The sequence below is a fragment of the Ovis canadensis genome, chromosome 20 (genome assembly GCF_042477335.2).
Source record: "Ovis canadensis isolate MfBH-ARS-UI-01 breed Bighorn chromosome 20, ARS-UI_OviCan_v2, whole genome shotgun sequence".
In the NCBI taxonomy this organism is placed as follows: Eukaryota; Metazoa; Chordata; class Mammalia; order Artiodactyla; family Bovidae; genus Ovis; species Ovis canadensis.
Window position 1 is genome coordinate 42,705,884 of NC_091264.1, and position 18,363 is coordinate 42,724,246.

General features: G+C 52.8%; 3 protein-coding genes across 3 annotated transcripts in view; 2 read left to right on the top strand and 1 right to left on the bottom strand.

Moving 5' to 3' along the window:
• The first annotated feature begins 1,807 nt into the window (after positions 1-1,807).
• DHX16 (DEAH-box helicase 16) lies at positions 1,808-14,325 on the top strand. Its single transcript, XM_069563408.1, has 20 exons — positions 1,808-2,504; positions 3,842-4,092; positions 4,176-4,338; positions 4,632-4,688; positions 6,650-6,904; positions 7,104-7,307; positions 7,387-7,578; positions 8,193-8,303; positions 8,450-8,565; positions 9,032-9,242; positions 9,430-9,528; positions 9,635-9,787; positions 11,170-11,310; positions 11,506-11,668; positions 11,763-11,881; positions 11,977-12,044; positions 12,739-12,901; positions 13,001-13,162; positions 13,430-13,603; positions 14,103-14,325. Exons 1-20 carry the CDS (start codon positions 2,298-2,300, stop codon positions 14,229-14,231), a joined length of 3,138 nt encoding a protein of 1,045 aa, XP_069419509.1. The 5' UTR covers positions 1,808-2,297; the 3' UTR covers positions 14,232-14,325.
• Positions 14,326-14,499: 174 nt separating this feature from the next.
• On the bottom strand, positions 14,500-18,260 carry C20H6orf136 (chromosome 20 C6orf136 homolog). The gene is given in 10 exon segments (XM_069563572.1): positions 14,500-14,794; positions 14,885-14,954; positions 15,559-15,759; positions 15,937-16,025; positions 16,299-16,700; positions 17,496-17,692; positions 17,695-17,797; positions 17,800-17,913; positions 17,915-17,966; positions 17,968-18,260. Coding segments are annotated over 10 exon segments (1,470 nt in total). The 5' UTR covers positions 18,096-18,260; the 3' UTR covers positions 14,500-14,680.
• The window catches only part of PPP1R10 (protein phosphatase 1 regulatory subunit 10), a 37,439-nt gene continuing 36,612 nt past the window's right edge, over positions 17,537-18,363 (top strand). Inside the window, exon 1 of the mRNA XM_069563558.1 lies at positions 17,537-17,730. The gene's annotated coding sequence lies outside the window, so the exon portion shown is untranslated. The remainder of the gene's footprint in view (positions 17,731-18,363) is intronic.

Sequence of the window (18,363 nt, forward strand, 5' to 3'; positions counted from 1 at the left end):
CTGGACATACCATGATAATAAACAGTCGGCTGGGTTCACTGCAGCATCCCCATGCCTGGCACCTGATAGACACACACAATTATCTTTAGAATGAATGGACGAATGAGCAGATGAAAGGAGATAAAAATTTGGAAGCAAAGGACACTCTGAATTGAAAGATTCTGGTATCCAGAAGCCTAGTGCAAGGCAAGCAGCCAGAGAGTGTATGATTAGAAGTGGCTAGCTAATCCAGGGGATTTTACTCCAAGACTCAAGACTATAAGTAATAAATCTCTTGAAACTGCTGCAAAATAGTACAGAGGGGCAGATTCCTGAAAAGGGTCTTCTCTGATAGACAACTGGTTTTATATTCCTAAAGTTTTAAGAACCATAGATAATTCATGGCTTTGTGGCCCAACTATAGTTGGCACTGGGACACTTTCCTGTTTCACTGAATTTGTATCTTCTACGTGTGGAATATTTACATTTTACTTATCAGATTTTTTTTTCCAGTTCTCCATGCTAATAAAGATATGGCAGATATAGTCCTATCACTAGAGGAAGGTCCTCCTTTATTAAAAACAAAATGTATTAGAAAAATTGATTTTAAACACATGCCAGATATGTTCCCAGCAAGGGAATAAGCAAGGTGTCAAAAGAATAAGCCACTTCAGAGAGGGTGTGAGTATGGAGGGAGAGTACTCACATTAGTAGCTAATTAGGTAAAGACCCTAATTAGTTTTGACCCAGGAAAGCAGAAGTAAGAAGCTCTGAGATGCCAGGGGTGTTCACAGTCCATTTCAGAAACAGAAAACAGTGCACTCATGACGTCAATGATGTGGAACTACTTGTGGCTGTTAGTTGGAATAACAAATGTTTAGTTTCCCAACACAGTGTCAGATAAATCCAATTAATTGTACAAGTATGAAGCAGAACCAGAGGCCAGACAGCAGTCAAGCAACAAGTTCTGCTTATTTAAAATTAAGCAGACACCAGTGACTTTCTCAAGCTGTTAGCAAAAGAAAAAAAAAGCAGAATACAATTTGCATATTTCTTAGTTTGCAGATCTTTTAAAATAACATTATGAGATAGCACCAAGAAAAGAGGGTACCTTTGCTTGTTCTCCACATCTTGAGTTTTCATCTGCCTGGAGTCCTTGATAAGCCTAACCTGTATTCATGTCTTGCAGAAGGTCCTAGCAAAGGTCACTCCTAATTAGTTGATCTGTAACAAGCATGGACCTGATCTTCTAATTTGAATGCCCCACCCCACAAGCGCCCACACACACCTTGCATTATTTTTGGCTCCATATAACTTAGTATTTTATATTTTTATCTTGTCTCTGTCAGGCTGGTCCCCACCCCCAACCCTCTGCCACTGTACATTCAGTAAGCGATTTGTTTCTGATTTGTTCCTTGCTATATCCCTGGGTACTAAAACTGTGCCTGGCCCACACTGAAAGTGTTGGTCGATCAGTTATGTCCGACTCTTTGTGACCCCATGGACTGTAGTAGGCCAGGTTCCTCTGCCCATAGAATTCGCCAGGCAAGAACACTGGAGTGAGCTACCATTTACTCCTCCAAGAGGGTCTTCCCCACCCAGGGATAGAACCTAGGTCTCCTGCATTGTAGGCAGATTCTTTCCTACCTGAGCCACCGGGCATTTTGCTGCTGCTGCTGCTAAGTCGCTTCAGTCGTGTCTGACTGTGTGACCCCATAGAGGGCAGCCCACCAGGCTCCCCCGTCCCTGGGATTCTCCAGGCAAGAACACTGGAGTGGGTTGCCATTTCCTTCTCCAATGCATGAAAGCGAAAAGTGAAAGTGAAGTCGCTCAGTCGTGTCCGACTCTTCGCGACCCCATGGACTGCAGCCTACCAGGCTCCTCCATCCATGGGATTTCCCAGGCAAGAGTACTGGAGTGGGGTGCCATTACCCACCTGAGCCACCAGGCACTTTAGGTTCTTAATATAGTTGAATGAAATGAATGGGTGTAATACTCACGAATGATCAACAGAGGGCAACAGAAATTCAGTAGGGGAAGAAATGAAAATGTTTTATTCCGAGCTTCGCGTGCAATTACGCGAGATTTGAACTCGCTCGGCCACCGTAGTGCATAGGCCGGAAAAGAGCAGCCACTTCCGGCCTCAGCGGTCCAGGAAGATTGTTTTGGACTATCGGAAACCGAACCCCTCGGTTCTCAGGCAGCTCCATTCCGGAGCAGAGGCTCCATCCTGGAGCTCTAGGCCCCCGACCCGCCCGGCCGCCGACGTGGCAGCTGGAGACACTTTCAGGGCCGGGAATAGGGAGCGTGTTGTCGCCATGGCGACACCGGCGGGGCTGGAGCGCTGGGTGCAAGACGAGCTGCACTCGGTGCTGGGACTGAGCGAGCGGCACGTGGCCCAGTTCTTGATCGGTACCGCGCAGCGCTGTGCCTCGGCAGAGGAATTCGTGCAGCGCTTGCGAGACACCGATACCCTGGACCTCAGTGGGCCGGCCCGGGACTTCGCCCTGAGACTCTGGAACAAGGTGCTGGGAGAGGCGGGACCGGGCGTGGGAGCGGCGGGAAAGTGGGTGGAGCAGGGGAGGGGCCCCCAGGTTACTTGTCCAACGGAGTTTGGGCTCACTTGGGCTAACTGTCCAACGGAGAATTAAGCTCAGTTTGCAAGCAGTTATCACTTTCGGGCTGGACGACCACTTCCGTGGAGAAGGTTGAGGAGGGCTTAAGGGTTGACTCATTGGAAAAGACTGATGCTGGGAGGGTTTGGGTGGGGGCAGGAGAAGAAGGGGACGACAGAGGATGAGATGGCTGGATGGCATCACGGACTCAATGGACGTGAGTCTGAGTGAACTCCGGGAGTTGGTGATGGACAGGGAGGCCTGGCGTGCTGCGATTCATGGGGTCGCAAAGAGTCGGACACGACTGAGCGACTGAACTGAACTGAACTGAACTAAGGGTCTACAGAGCAGTGTTTCTCAAACAGGTTTAGGATTCATCCACGGCTTTTGTTAAAATGAGGATTCCGATTCGGTAGGTCTGGGATGGTTTCTTCGTTTCTTCATTTCTAACAAATCTTGTAAGTTTTCGGGTGATGCTGGGTGTTGCCCACCCTTCGAAGAGTGAGTCTATAGAAGAGATGTGTGGGCAGTGTTGTGGGAGGGTAGAAGTGGTGTGGCTGTGATCGAGAAAAGCAGGCCCAAAGATTATCTGGAGTTTGTTGGGTAAAGAAAGGGGAAGAGTAAAGGTGTAATGGTGAGCTCCTGGAAGGCAAGACTGTGATTTTTGTCTTTGTATTCATACCATCTAATTGTAACCTGCAGAACAAGAGCTCAGAAATTATACAGTAAGACTAAAAGTGTTGAACTTGTTCATGGCAGATAACTTGGTGTGGCTGTCCCATTTGCACTTGGTGAAAGATGAGAACGTACTTGATGTGAGGGTAGGAGCTCTGTGTTAATCCGTTCACCAGGGTATCTCTGGAGGCCGCTACAGTGCTGGCCCGTGACAGGGCTCTGCAAAACAATCTGGACAATCCTTGTCCAGTCCTTGGGTAGGAATGACTTAGTCATCGGGAAGAACAGAGGCTGAGCAGTTGAGAATTGAGTGTGAGAATGTAAAGTCCATGAGGGCAGAAAGTTTTATCTCTTTACCCCTATATCTCTAGTACCTAGCAGGGGGTGCATGGGATAGGCTTAGGAACTGAGAGACCCCATTCGGGCTGATGGACATGGTGTGAAGCCTTGGGGAAGAGACAGAATGACAGCTGGTTTAAGATCAGTTACTCCTTAAATTAGGAACTGGGCAGAGTAGGTGGGCAGAGATCAGGAGTTGCTTACATCCCCTTGACTTCTCTCTCTCCCGACAGGTCCCACGGAAGGCAGTGGTGGAAAAGCCAGCTCGGGCAGCCGAGCGAGAGGCCCGAGCCCTGCTGGAAAAGAACCGCTCTTATATGTTGTTGGAGGACAGTGAGGAGAGCAGCGAGGAGACTGTGGGCAGGGCTGGGAGCAGTGTCCAGAAGAAGCGGAAAAAACGGAAACACCTCAGGAAGAAACGTGAGGAGGAAGAGGAAGACGAGGAGGAGGAACAAGTTTCTGAGAAAGGAAAGAGGAAGACAGGGTAAGTCAGAAGTAGGGGGCGAGAGGGTGATGGAACAGGAAGCCTCTGAGTGCCCTCAGTTAATCCTCCGGGGTGGGCTGCAGGGAGAAGAAAGAGCAGACGGAAAAGCCGGAGTCGGAGGATGAGTGGGAGCGGACAGAGCGAGAGCGCCTTCAGGACCTGGAGGAACGCGATGCATTCGCTGAGCGGGTTCGGCAGCGGGACAAGGATCGGACTCGCAACGTCCTGGAGCGGTCAGACAAGAAGGTGCATTGGAGCAGCACTTCCCATCAGTCCCCAGGCAGACCCCTGGATCCGATCTGAGGTTGGGTGTGACCGCAGATAGTGATCTCTGGGAAGACAAGGAGCCGCCTCCAGTAGTCTGGTCATCTCTTTGGGTCTTTGGGCTAAGGTGGCTCTCTGCTGAACCTGTAACCACAGAGATTCCTCAGTGAAGGGGGTACATTTCTTTGTGCTAGGGAACATCTGAGTGATCCTTGTGATTCTAGACAGGAATGGCTGTGGGCACGGGGACTTTGACCACTCTTGCCTTCTCCTAGGCTTACGAAGAGGCTCAGAAGCGCCTCAAGATGGCTGAGGAAGACCGGAAAGCCATGGTGAGTCCGTGTGCCCAGGAAGACAAAGGGAAAGGCTTCCTGATGGAGTGGTTAGGGTAGGTAGGAAAGATGCAGAGGAGGTGTGGTGGGGCTGTTGGGTCTCTGGTTGAGGCGCCAGCTAAGGATAGACTTAAACTGTAGTGGGAAGGAAGTGGCCCAGAAACCCTCTGACTCCTTAGGATCAGATCAGACTGTATGTTAGTGAGGGAAGTATTTCCCTGTTCCTGGGACTTAAAGAGGTGTACTCAAAAGGCAGCTGGAAGGTCAAGGGGCTGGCTGGAGGACAGGGGCAGGGCAGGGTCACACTGCCCAGGGATGTGCTGACCGCTGAGCTTGTGCACACCATCTCCCGGTACCTTCCTATCATCTAATCCCTCCGTTTCCCCACCCCGCCTCCCCCTCCCCTGGGCTTTGTGATCACCCACTGATTTTCAGAGTTGGTCTTCTCACTGTACAGGGACTGGGCCCTTAACGATTCATGCCCTAGACTTGTTACTGGGGAGCCTCGGTAGGGTTGCAGTTTTCTGAAGGCCTGGCCTTCCCATGTCAGTCACGCTTAGATTTCCCCCAAAGAATTTCGAGACTCTTGGTGTCTTAACAATGCCTTAGTGGCCATCGGGTCCCCCCCCGATGTATCCATCTCAGGTTACACCCCAGAAAGTGACTGTAGCCAGAGACTTCTGAGATGTCTCTTGGTGCTGATGTAGTATTTTTACTTGCTTGAACTTTTCTTTCCTTTTTCAATTATGAAAATCTTCATAATTTACACAAATAGGAAAGTTGAAAGAATAGCATAACAACATCCATCCAGGCTTTTTGGATTAAAAAATTGCTAATACCACGTGCAATATTTTCAGTGTTTGTGTAAATGGCAGCTTTTTGGTCCTTTTTGAACCATATGAAAGTTTTAGACATTGTGGGATTTTATCCCATCAGCACGTCCCTGGTGCCTGTAGACATTCTCACACATTGCACTGTCATAGCCAAGAAGAGGGGTCTCATGTATCAGCTAAGAGTCGGCCCACAATAAGATTTCTTCAATTATCCCAAAATGTCTTTAATAACTGCTTTTCCAAACTGGAATCCAGTCACGTTTCATGCGTTGCATTTGAGTGTGAGGTCTTTTCAGTTTGTTTCATCTTCCCCTTCTCTCTTTCTTTCTGTCTTATCTTGTACGGCATGTCCTACATTCTGGATTTATCTGATCCGTTATCTTGTGGTGTTAAGTTCTGTCCCAGTGCTTACTTTAAAGTGGAAATTGGGTCTTGCAGCTCTCTTAGACTCAGATTAAATAGCTGTAGCAGCAGCGCCTCTTGGGTGGTGGTGTGTACATCCCATGGTGGGGCGAGGGGCGGGTACTGTCCAGCGGTGTGCCTGTCAGGCTGAAGGAGAATTTGATTGTGGTACTCAGATCAGGTCATGAGCATAAACTCCATTTTAGTGTATCATGGAACAAAAAAACCAAGCAATTAAGTATTGAGCTGGCCAAAAAGTTCATTGGCATTTTTTCCATAAGATGTTACAGAAAAGCCGGAATGAACTCTTTGGTCAACCCGATACACTCGGCCCCCGAGGGGAGGGCCCCTGGCGGATTTTGAGTGTCTCAGTTGTTTTCAGTTGCAGACCTCTGCTTCCACATCGTCATGTTTTCTCCCTTTACACTGAGTCGAATGAAATAGCGAGGGTAGAATAGAAAATATGCACATAATCATCCTGGTGAGTCGATGTTGGCAAAGATGGTGAGGCTGCCTGGAAGGACCGTCCGAGCTGCTGGCAGGCAGCGTGTGGGCCCTACGTCGGGCTCCTCGTTAGGCTGTTCAGTGTAAAGGGAAGGGCGGTGGAGGTCACATCTTTAGGTTCTCCGGGCCGGCCTGCCCAGGAGGTTGTGCCTCTTAGGGGGACAGGGGAAAGGGGTCACTCTTCTAGCGAGGGGAGGCTCTGACTGCCCTGGCCTGACCCAGGTCCCTGAGCTGAGGAAGAAATCCCGCCGAGAGTACCTGGCCAAGCGGGAGCGAGAGAAGCTGGAAGACCTGGAGGCCGAGCTGGCCGACGAGGAGTTCCTCTTCGGGGACGTGGAGCTGAGCCGACACGAGCGCCGGGAGCTCAGGTACAAGCGGCGTGTGCGGGATCTGGCCCGGGAGTACCGGGCGGCTGGGGAGCAGGAGAAGCTGGAGGCCACCAATCGCTACCACATGCCCGAGGAGACCCGAGGACAGGTGAGGCGAGGGGTCGCCGCTCCAGCCCAGGTGCCCGAGCGGAGGGGAGGGAAGGCTTTGGGGACTAGGGCGGCGGCTTGGCTTGCCCTCTCTTGTCTTGCCTTTCTCTGTGGCGGTAGCAGCTGGGGAGGGGGCGCTGGGCAGAGAGGGCAGCTCTGTCTCCATGTCCCCCTGTCTCCATGTCCCCCTGTCTCCGTAGCCTGCACGTGCAGTGGATCTAGTGGAGGAGGAGTCCGGCGCCCCTGGGGAGGAGCAGCGGCGCTGGGAGGAGGCCCGGCTCGGGGCAGCATCCCTGAAGTTTGGGGCCCGAGATGCTGCCTCCCAGGAGCCCAAGTATCAGCTGGTGCTGGAGGAGGAGGAGACCATTGAGTTTGTCCGGGCCACTCAGCTCCAGGGCGATGAGGTGAGGGTGGGGGGCACAGGGACGTCCTGAGGAGGCCGGCGCCGGCCCTGATGCTTACGGCCCTCTCCCTCCTCCTTAGGAGCCGTCGGCCCCGCCCGCCCCCACTCAGGCCCAGCAGAAGGAGTCCATCCAGGCCGTGCGCCGCAGTCTTCCTGTGTTCCCGTTCCGCGAGGAGCTCCTGGCCGCTATTGCGAACCATCAGGTCCTCATCATCGAAGGCGAGACGGGCTCGGGCAAGACCACCCAGATCCCACAGTACCTCTTTGAGGAGGTACGGCAGCCACGCCCTCAGTTGCCACTGACCCGAAGCTGTGCTGGCAGCTCCTTGTCGTGGGGTTTTATGTCATTGCTTTCCATTTTCGTCTCACTCCGTTAGTCTTTTCTGCTCGGTGGTGAGGGTCTTCAAAGGAAGGACCACACCCTTTTCCCGTTTCTGTTCTCACTTCCTGCCACGGGGTCCATGCCTGGGGGGCGCGCTGTGCCTTTGAGGCGGCAGGAGGTGGAGATGGATAGATGGCATGTGGGTGTGATCGCGACCCCGCGCTCCACCAGCCTCGCCTCTGCAGGGCCAGGGAATGAGGACTGAAAAGACCTCGCCTGCTTTTATGCCTTCCTTTGTTCCCCTTGCTTTGGGGTCTACCCAACCAGTCAGTCCTTTTTCAGCTCACATCTCACAGAGCCCTGAACCTGATGACCCAACAGGCTGGGACTGCCAGGGCTGGGTGAGGACCCTTTGGGAGCTCCAGATCTGCCATCCTATCTGTTGATCTTTGTCTGGTTTTCGACTTCTGTCTGTTCCTCCGTTCTGCCCTGGCCTGCATTTCCAGCTTCTCTGAATTGCATGTTTAGCAAAGGGAAAGCCTCCTCTTTATTCTTGTCCTGCAGGGTTACACAAGGAAGGGTATGAAGATCGCCTGTACCCAGCCCCGGCGAGTGGCAGCCATGAGTGTGGCTGCCCGAGTGGCCCGGGAGATGGGTGTGAAGCTTGGCAATGAGGTGAGACCTGTGGCGACTGAGGGTTGCGGGGAGCCCTTTGGGTCTGGGATTCAGCCCCTGCCCGTCCAGGTGCTCGCCCTTGTCCCCTGGCCCTCCCTCCCAGGAGCACCAGCCCAACTGTCCATCACTCCCGGACCCCTCAACAGGTCGGCTACAGCATCCGCTTCGAGGACTGCACGTCAGAGCGAACCGTCCTGCGCTACATGACGGATGGGATGCTTCTCCGGGAGTTCCTCTCTGAGCCTGACCTTGCGAGTTACAGGTCCGCACAGCTCCCCCAGCTCCCACGGCCACCCTTGCCTCCCTCCCATCTGCTGCTCTCCCGACCTTCAGCACCTTTATCCTTTCACCTCTGGCTTTTCTCTCCTTCCTTCCCACCCTGTTTTCTCACTTCCAACAGCCAGTTTGGCCATTGTCTTCCTTTCTGACTTATCCACTGGTTCGTGAATCTTTATGGTTTTAACCGACCTAGCACTGAGATGTGCCCAGAGAGTCGGGGTTAGATCGTGGGTGCTATTGTCTGCCCAGGCTGGGAGATGCTGTAGACTCACAAGCCCGCTCCTTCTCTGACTTGCTGTTGTCTGTCTTAACTGGGATGATTGGCCTCTCCTTGGAGCCCCCTCCTCCCACATTCACCCTTTGGCTCTTTGCTTTCTTCTGTTTCTCTCCTCTGGGGGCCTCAGTGTCCTACCCTCCCCGGCTCACTGCTGCCCCCGTTCCTTCCCCAGCGTGGTGATGGTGGATGAGGCCCACGAACGGACCCTGCACACAGACATTCTCTTTGGCTTGATCAAGGACGTTGCGCGGTTCCGACCTGAGCTCAAGGTCCTGGTGGCTTCAGCCACACTGGACACGGCCCGCTTTTCCACCTTCTTCGATGACGCCCCCATCTTCCGAATCCCTGGACGCAGGTTTCCAGTTGACATCTTCTACACCAAGGTGCCCCCTCAGGGAGGGCGGGCTTAAGTGTGAAGGCAGCAGAGCCTTGGAGGAGATTGGCCTTGGAGGGAAGGAAGGGATGAGAGTCCTGAGGGGAACTGGGATGAAGTGTATGTCGAGCTGGGAGGGGAGGAAGGGGTTTGCTGGAGCAGGTGGCCCTCCCGTGACCCTGCGTCCTCCTGCACAGGCTCCGGAGGCGGACTACCTGGAGGCCTGTGTGGTGTCCGTGCTGCAGATCCACGTGACTCAGCCCCCCGGGGACATCCTGGTGTTCCTGACAGGACAGGTGCGATGTGGGGCAGGGCTGTTGTACGTATCCCTGGGAAGACTGGGCTGGCGGGTCGGCCCTGAGTGACTCTGGGTCCTGTGCTGCTCTCCCCACCCAAATCCAGGAGGAGATCGAGGCTGCCTGCGAGATGCTCCAGGATCGCTGCCGCCGCCTGGGCTCCAAGATCCGGGAGCTCCTGGTGCTGCCCATTTATGCCAACCTGCCTTCCGACATGCAGGCGCGGATCTTCCAGCCCACGCCCCCAGGGGCACGGAAGGTCAGTTGGAGAAGCCCACATTCATCATCCCCTATGGTTCGCGCAGTTAGTGGAGAAAAGGAAAGAATGCCCCTGCCCTGTGCAAGGTGTGTCCTGGGCACAGCTGCGAGGCTGGGTGGCAGTCAACCAGCCCCTCACTGCTGGCGCTGGAGTGAGAGAGTGACAATGGCAAGGACAGAGAGGCAGTCAAATGCATGGTCCAGAAAGTGAGTGTGGCAGAGATGCAATGAGAAGGGAGGGTCTGGGTTTGCCAGGAGGCAGGATTTGAACTGGATCTTTAAGGAAGATGCTGGGGGAGTATCAGAGGAAAGCCTAAGGGGTGTTTGAGGTCAGAGTAATCTAGCAGGCTTAGTGGAAGGCTCACATGGCAAAGTAAAGGGATGGTGGTTAGAGAGAGCCTTTGATGGCAGGAGGAAGAGTGTGGACTTCAGACCAGTGAGTGGTCATCAAAGGACTGTGAGCAAAGATGTAACTTTCCACAAATATTTACAGAGCTCCTCCCACTTTCCAGGAACTGTTCTAAGGGATGAGGATACAGTGATGAACTCAACAAAGTCTCTAGCCTCAGGGAGTTTAGACTAACATAGGTTAGGAAACAACACATAAATACATAATGTCAGTTTGTGACAAAGGCTCTGAAGAAGTACAGTGCACATCCAGGGGAGTCGTGGTGGCGGGGAAAGAATGGCAGGAAGGTATTTTCCTTAGGGTGTAGGAACACCCCCTGTCTGATGAGGTAAGAGTGAAGCTGGAGCCGCAGCCCGGCAAGGGAGGGTGCCAGGCTGACATCTAATCCGGAAGAAGAGTGCACCAAGTGGAGGGAATCACGCACTGGGAGAATGGGTGTGAGGGCAGGGGTGAAGCAAGGAGCCCTGGTGCTGAGATGAGATCAGAAGGGTAGCCAGGGGCTGGAGAACTTGGGGCCTAAAAGAGCTTGGCTGTGATTGTCAGGTAGGAAGGTAACCACTGAAGGATGCAGGCAGTGATGTAAGAGGCTCACATTTTAAAAGGACCATTCTGGATGCCGCATAACCAGGGGCAGGAGTAGAGCAGCGAGACTCATCAGGGGGTCTATTTTAGGAACTAACATAGGAAGGTGATTATGAAAGCAACAGTGGGAAAGATGGGGCAGGAGCCTAACACCCTCAACTCCCATCTCTGAAAAAAACTCCCTGAACCCTCTTCCTTTCCTTTCCTTGTTATGCCCTGCTTATTCCCACGTCTCTCTCCCCTCTCTGCTGGTCTGTTCCCCTCTCTGTCACAGATCGCTTCAGCTCCTGCTCCTTTGCCCCCGTTTGTCCACTCCTTATCTTCCAGAAATGACTTTTTCTGGGTAACTAGGTGGGTGGAGTTTCTGGGTGACCCCACATCCTCTCATTCAGGTGGTTGTGGCAACCAATATTGCTGAGACCTCGCTCACCATTGAGGGCATCATTTACGTGCTGGATCCAGGGTTTTGTAAGCAGAAGAGCTACAACCCCCGCACAGGCATGGAATCGCTCACTGTCACACCCTGCAGCAAGGTGGGCCTGGGCTGGAGTGGGGTCTCCATGGGGCGAGGGGGACAACAGGCCAACTCAGAAGCAGTGGGGATGGCTCAGGGCAGAGGGGTTAGCGGTCCACACCCACAGCCCCCAGATTTCTTGCAGAAATACCGCCCTTTCTCTTTTCCATCACCAGACTGTCAATGGGCCTGACAAACGGTCCTTTCTTTCCAGGCCTCTGCCAATCAGCGAGCTGGCCGGGCGGGTCGGGTGGCTGCAGGGAAGTGCTTCCGCCTGTATACTGCCTGGGCTTACCAGCACGAGCTGGAGGAAACCACGGTGCCTGAGATTCAGAGGACCAGCCTGGGCAATGTCGTGTTGCTGCTCAAGAGCTTAGGTGACTGGGCTCCCCAGTCCTCTGAGGGGCAGGTGGGGCTGCCATCACTGGTCACGCGAAGGACTCTGTCCTAACCCCGCTCATCCTTTTCCAGGGATCCATGACCTAATGCACTTTGATTTCCTGGACCCCCCGCCATATGAGACCCTGCTGCTGGCTCTGGAGCAGCTGTATGCGCTAGGAGCCCTCAACCACCTTGGGGAGCTCACCACGGTGAGGTGGGAGGGCAGTGGGCTGGGGTGACCCCTCGAGGGGCGGAGGGACACCTGAAGGAGGAGTGGCCTCAACTCTCTCTTTCCTCTCCTTAGTCTGGTCGAAAGATGGCAGAGCTGCCTGTGGACCCCATGCTGTCTAAAATGATCCTGGCCTCTGAGAAGTAAGCCCTTGACTCAGCCGGGCCCCTGGCACACACACTGGCCATGCCTGCTTCTGTCTCTGGGGCCATCTTTGTGTGCTTCCTTTTTCTCTCCACCACATTATTCTTTAACCAATAACAAGTTGTTGGATAACTCTTATTGCCCTTTTGAGGTCCACAAGACACCATCCTGTCTTTGGTTATGATATCAAAGGGGTGAGATAGCCAAGAATGTAGAAAATGTGGGGCATGAAGAAAATTGGAAGACTTTTTATCTGTGAGGGGTGCTGAGGGAGGGCTGGCTTGGAGACTTACTGTCTCCTCCAGTTTCCGACTAGAGCATTTAGATGCAGCCGTGGCGGGACCACTTTGTAATGCCATCCCTTGGCCATGGTTGAAGTTAAAGGCATTACATGAACTTAAAGGAACTGCTGTAATGCACACCTTCTTCCTGCAGAACCCTCATGACCTTTTCCTGCCCCTGCCTCCCTGCACGTCTCTCCTGTTGCTGTTTTATCTACAGCCTGACCTCACCTCCTGGACCCCCATCCTGCGCCCCTGCCACCAGAAGCAGTCTACACTCTGATTTGTAGCCATCAGCCCAGCCTGCAGCCCCTGCGTGAGGACATCCATCACACCGCAGTCCCTTTCCTGTTCATCGAGTCTGTTCCTCTGTCTTGCTTTGAGCTCTCATGTTTCTCCCTTCCTGCCCCAGGTACAGCTGTTCAGAGGAGATCCTGACAGTGGCTGCCATGCTGTCTGTCAACAACTCCATCTTCTACCGACCTAAGGACAAGGTCGTCCATGCTGACAACGCTCGGGTCAACTTCTTCCTCCCCGGTGGGGACCACCTGGTTCTGCTGAATGTTTATACACAGGTCCCTGGGCTTGGGTGAATGGGAATGAGGAGGGCACAGGGGACTCTGGTCCTGCTGTATAAACTTAACACCCCCTTTTCCCCTCCCCTCTCTTCACAGTGGGCTGAGAGTGGTTACTCTTCCCAGTGGTGCTATGAGAACTTTGTTCAGTTCAGATCCATGCGCCGAGCCCGGGATGTGCGGGAGCAGCTGGAAGGGCTCTTGGAACGTGTGGAAGTTGGTCTCAGTTCCTGCCAAGGGGACTACATCCGTGTCCGAAAGGTCAGCATTTCCTTAGTCTAGTCTCCTGCTGTCCACCCATTATCTCCTGAGGAGCAAGCTTGTCTGGGGCCAGCGACCTGAGAACGTGCCCCTTTCCCTGGGTAAGGTGGGTTCCCCTTGTGCTTTCTTCCTGGGGCCCTGGAGGTTCTTACCTTCCTAGTTCTCCCAAAGTGAAGTGAAGGAAAACCTGCACTAAAAAGGTAGCGAGTGCTGAGGGTCCCTGGATACCGGCCTTCCCCCTTGACTTCCTTTCCCGCCTGCTTCTAGGCCATCACTGCTGGCTACTTCTACCACACAGCACGGTTGACTCGCAGCGGCTACCGCACAGTCAAACAGCAGCAGACAGTGTTCATTCATCCCAACTCTTCCCTCTTTGAGGAACAGCCACGCTGGCTGCTCTACCATGAACTTGTCTTGACCACCAAAGAGTTCATGAGACAGGTGAGGGCACCTTGGCCTGCCCAGGCAGGTGGCTTGTGTGGGAGATGGTATTCTGGCATGCGAAAAACCCAGGTTCAGGTTGCTGGGACTGGCAGAGAAAGAGGAAAGCAACTTGGTTTAAGGTAGGATAAGACAGAAAGGCATCCATTCTAAAGCTGTCTCAGCATCCATTAAGATCTAACTGTTCATTCACTAAGTGCTGAATGCATTGTCTCGGTGCTTCAGGGGCTGCCGTGATAATAATGGTGAAAGCAGCAGGTGTGGCCTTTGTCCTGAGTGTATTTTAGTCGTTAGGTTCAGGCTTTTGTTTAGGGTTAGCTTACTTGTGCTCTTGAACAACATATAACAGAGTGTTGGGATCTAGAGTATTAGATAGAGCCAGATACCCATTTCCCTTGCCCTGCAGACGAAGGGAAAAGGAGAACCTTTTTAAAAATCACACACATCTCAGAATCTAGTATGGACAAGAGAATCTTGCTGATTTTCTCTCCTCCTGCAGGTATTAGAGATTGAGAGCAGTTGGCTTCTCGAAGTGGCGCCCCACTATTACAAGGCCAAGGAGTTAGAAGATCCCCATGCTAAGAAAATGCCCAAAAAAATAGGCAAGACACGGGAAGAGCTAGGGTGAAGAGCAGGGGACAGAACAATCAGAACCTAACACCAGCTCCTTTTCCTTCTGTACCTTATTTAATATCTATTAATAAAAATATTTTTAGAGTAAAGCTATGGGGAACTTTTTTTTTTGGCCACTTGGCTTGTGGGATCTTAGTTCCCCGACCAGGGATTGAATCCTTGCCCTCCGCAGTGAAAAGCATGGAGTCCTAACCCCTGGACCACCAGGTAAATTCCATGGGGAACTTTTGAGATTCAGAAAAAAGTGACGCGGAAATTGGATCTCATATATTCATGTAGATTTTATTATTTACAAGTTAAATTACACAGCAGCTTTACATAGCATGAGATGCAAAGTAGAGGAGAGCGAAGAGGGGAGGTAACTGGCCCTGAGGCTCTCAGCTGCCTCCACTGCCTCTTTGTGCGTAGCAAAGTCATCAGTGCTGCCTTTGCCCCAGTTCCCGATCAGTCCTTGGAACACAGGTGTAAGTTCGGTTCTGGTTCCGACAGCCCCAGAGCCACCAGGGCTCCCACTAACAGCTTCTTCACAGGTGCAGGCGGTGAATGTGATGGCATCAGCTAAAGCGAGAAAGGTTAATGTAGCTGGTGTGATGTTCTACTCTGTCACCCCGCACACTACCCCCCGCCCCCCACAGCCCTAGCACTCACTTTGTCTAGGCGATGGCGACAAATGAGGCCGTTGGAATTCAGGTAGAAGGTGGAATAGGCATCATAGGTCCTGGTGAAGGGAGAAAGAGGCTCACTGAGAGAGAGGGTTATTGGTCCTAAAGTTTTAATTCAAGCATTTGTTTAAACTAGTAGTTCTTAATCTTTGCTATGTGTTAGATTACCCGAGGATCTTTTAAAAATCCTGAGTTCTACTCTGGGCCTAATTAAATCAGGATGTCTGGCACCAATATTTTAAAAAAGATTCTTGGATTAAAAAATCCAAGAATCCACTGTGCAGCAAAGTTTAGGAACTACCGGTGTGGGCTTAGGCTAAGAATTTCTCGGGATTCTACTCTGGGCCGGAAATTTACCAAGTACTTTACCCAAGGCTGTGAAGCACAACTTAGGAGACAGGTTATTTTCATCTGTTCATTAAGTGTATGAGTCCCTACTATGTGCCAGGTAATGTACATGAAGAAACTGAGTTCAGAAGCTTCCTGTATACTCAAAGTCCCTATTTTTGCTATATTAAAGTAGACTAAAACAAAGCCTGCCTTCAAGGAGCCTGCAGTCAAGTCAGGGTAAATGGAGGATTGTCTAGGAGACTAGCCTGCAGACTCGCCAAAGGGTGAGATTAGAAAGTTGCAGTGTGTTTCTTTTCTCACTTCTCTTACCGGTAAAGCTCCTCCTTGTCACGCTTATAAAAACGAAGAAAGAGCAGGTGGATAGGCAGTCCCACAAGCCGCCAGCGGGCTTGCAGGGTCCAATTCTCAGGGTGGCGTGTCAGCTGCAGAATTTCTAGCCGAAGCTGTGCAAAATAGTTCCAGGCCAGGAAGCGGCAGAGAGTCAGTGACAGAATGTACCACGTCCGGCCTCTGAGAGGAAGAGATGGGGAAAAAAATCTCATGACAGCACAATCAGAAAACCAAACTCTTCTCTGACAGAGGAATTGGGGACGGTGGTGAGAAGCAACTTAGGACCTTCTCTAATAAGTGAAAATAGCACTGGGTCCTTTTCCTGCCCAAGGCCCTACCCGTTCAGTGGATTCTCACTTGGTACGCATGTTCAGGATCTCATTGATGAATTCCACATCCGATGAGTAGAGAGTGTAGTCGTGGGAGTGAAGGAAGAGATTGGGAAGCTAGGTGGAAGAAGGCGGCGTGAGACCAGGAGCAAAGAAAAGATGATCCTACTCCTCAGTTTTCTATACTGAGTGTCTCCTTATTCTTGAATGAAAGGTTATCTCATCCCTAATTCAAACCAAGGAGTATCTTTTCCTTGGGAAATGTTTGGAACATATTTCGATGCCTGTCTCATGGTTCCGAGAAAGAATCCAGCTGACTAACTTCTTATTTTTAAGAATTACCTATCTCTCTCCCCATTCTGGACAAAGCCCACTTTTGAATGGACTTACCTCTTGTCTCAGTCTCTCATACATGACAGCCAGGTGCTCCTCCATACTCGGATCTCCTGATGGAGTGGCAGGGGAAGGGTGGGCGGTTCCAGGGGCTTGGAAAGGTATCAGAGCTCCAGGACAGGGGCAGGGAGGCCCCTCAAACAGGCTCCTGAGCCCATCCAGGCAGCCGCTATGTAACTCGGGTCCTGGCCCCTCCTCCCCCTTTCCTGGGGGGAGAACCACCCATGGTGAGGTGAGGGCTTGGACCTGAGGGAGAGGCAGTGGGGGAGCTGGGGGAAGCAGTCGGGTGGGAGGGCTTGGGGGTGGGGGAGACCAGAAAAGAGGCAAAGATGGAGAAGTAGTGGTTGTGGAGTGAGGCCAAAGGGGTGGGAATGGTAGAGCCCATGGAGAAGACTGGTCCTAAGGAGGAAGAACAAAAGAGCAAAAAGATAAGAATCCAGCTGCCTAATGCCCCTCCATCCAAACTCTGCCCATTAACATGCTTCCAATCCACCTGCTCCTTCTGACAGGAAAGATCGAATTACTAGAGAAAAAATTCATCTCCATCTCTGCTTAAAACAGGAGGATATACTTTTTTGTGACTTAAGTACAAATACCTATCCAAAATAGCAAATACGTTTAGATTTAAGATTCCAAACCTGTTTGGGGGCAGGTCTGTCTCTTACAGCAAGAATCACAAGAGTGCATACTTAAGAATGAACAAATGAATGAATACCAAACAGGTCTGGTTATATTGTGGATGAAATGATGCGGCCTCTAACACAACTCCAGGAGTATGTGAGGCGGCTGTTGCAGAGAAAAGAACAACTGGAACTAGGAGACTTTGGAGTTCCAATTCTATAATGTGACGTTAGGCACTCTAATTCCCTCAGCCTGAGTTTCCCATAAATGTCCTATAAAGAAGGACGATGAAGCCACACTGAGTCACAATGAGGCCTTTAAGAGATAATAAATGTTCATAAAACTTTGCGACCTGTAAAGTATATAAATGTAAGCTGGGCTCCTCTAACGACACGAAAAAGCCCAGGAGACTGTTAAAGGCTGGATGGACCTCATGATGCCCCTGGGTTACTGATGTTGAAACTGCGATGAGGCAGAGGTCACTCAAAGTCAGGCCTGAATCGAGCTCCTTCGTTTTCAAGGAGGCCCCGAGGGGTCTTATTATCGGGGAAGGCGGGCAGGCCGCGCGGGTACCTCTGTCCCCGACGGTGTCCCGGAGGCGCCGTCTCCGCCGGGGGCGTGGCCATCTTGCCCGCCCGGGCACAAGGGCCCGAACCGGGTCCACTCGGGCCGGCCTTCCCGCCGGGACCGCTATCCCGGTGCAAGATGCGTGGGCTGCAGAGCGCGGCCCGCAGGTCCGTCTGGTCGGCTCCCTGGAGGCGCCGCGAACCTCTCCGCCCTCTGTCCTTCAAATCACCTCCAGACACAGGTAACCGCGAAGACGCGGGAGAAATGCGGACGCGCCCCACCGCGCCAGCCTCAACCCCGCCTGCCCCCCAAGATCCGGGAGACAGACGTCCCGTGCGCGACAGGGCTGGCAGCGCCGCCCTCCGGTCCCTGAGGCCCCTCGCCCCTCCACTCGCGGCTCCGCACAGGTGGGAAGCAGTGGTGGGACGTCAGTACGCCTGCGCGAAACGGGACGCGCGCTCCGCCCCACGCGCCGGCTGAGGAGGGTCTCTCCCCGCCCCCTCCTCTCCCCTCCCGCTTCCTCTCGGCTCTCACCTGGACACGAGTCTGATAGGCGCGGAGGCAGGGGCCCAGGCGCCGGGCCGCCCCCCGGCTGGGCTGGTACATGATCTTCCGGGAATGGAGAGAGCGCCTCCTGTGTCCGGCCTCCGGCCTCCTCACAGGGGTGAGCGCGCCCCGGAGCCGGCTTCTTGAAGGGGAAAGGAGGGGGGTGAGGGGCTGAGGGGAGGGAAACGGAGATGTTGCGCGCTTGCGCACTGCGGCGGGTTCCAGGGAGGCAGTGAGGCGCTAGGTCTACAGCAAGTGCGCCTGCGCCCGCCGAATCGGAGGCAGCCTCAGGGCGCTTGCGCAGTAAATTAGCGGCCTAGAGCGCGGC

Coding starts and splice junctions, on each gene's coding strand:
- DHX16 (XM_069563408.1), top strand. CDS start 2,298: ATGGCGACACCGGCGGGGCTGGAGCGCTGGGTGCAAGACGAGCTGCAC. Junction 4,339..4,631: donor TGGAGCGGTCAGACAAGAAG/GTGCATTGGAGC, acceptor GCCTTCTCCTAG/GCTTACGAAGAGGCTCAGAA. Junction 9,529..9,634: donor TGGTGTTCCTGACAGGACAG/GTGCGATGTGGG, acceptor ACCCAAATCCAG/GAGGAGATCGAGGCTGCCTG.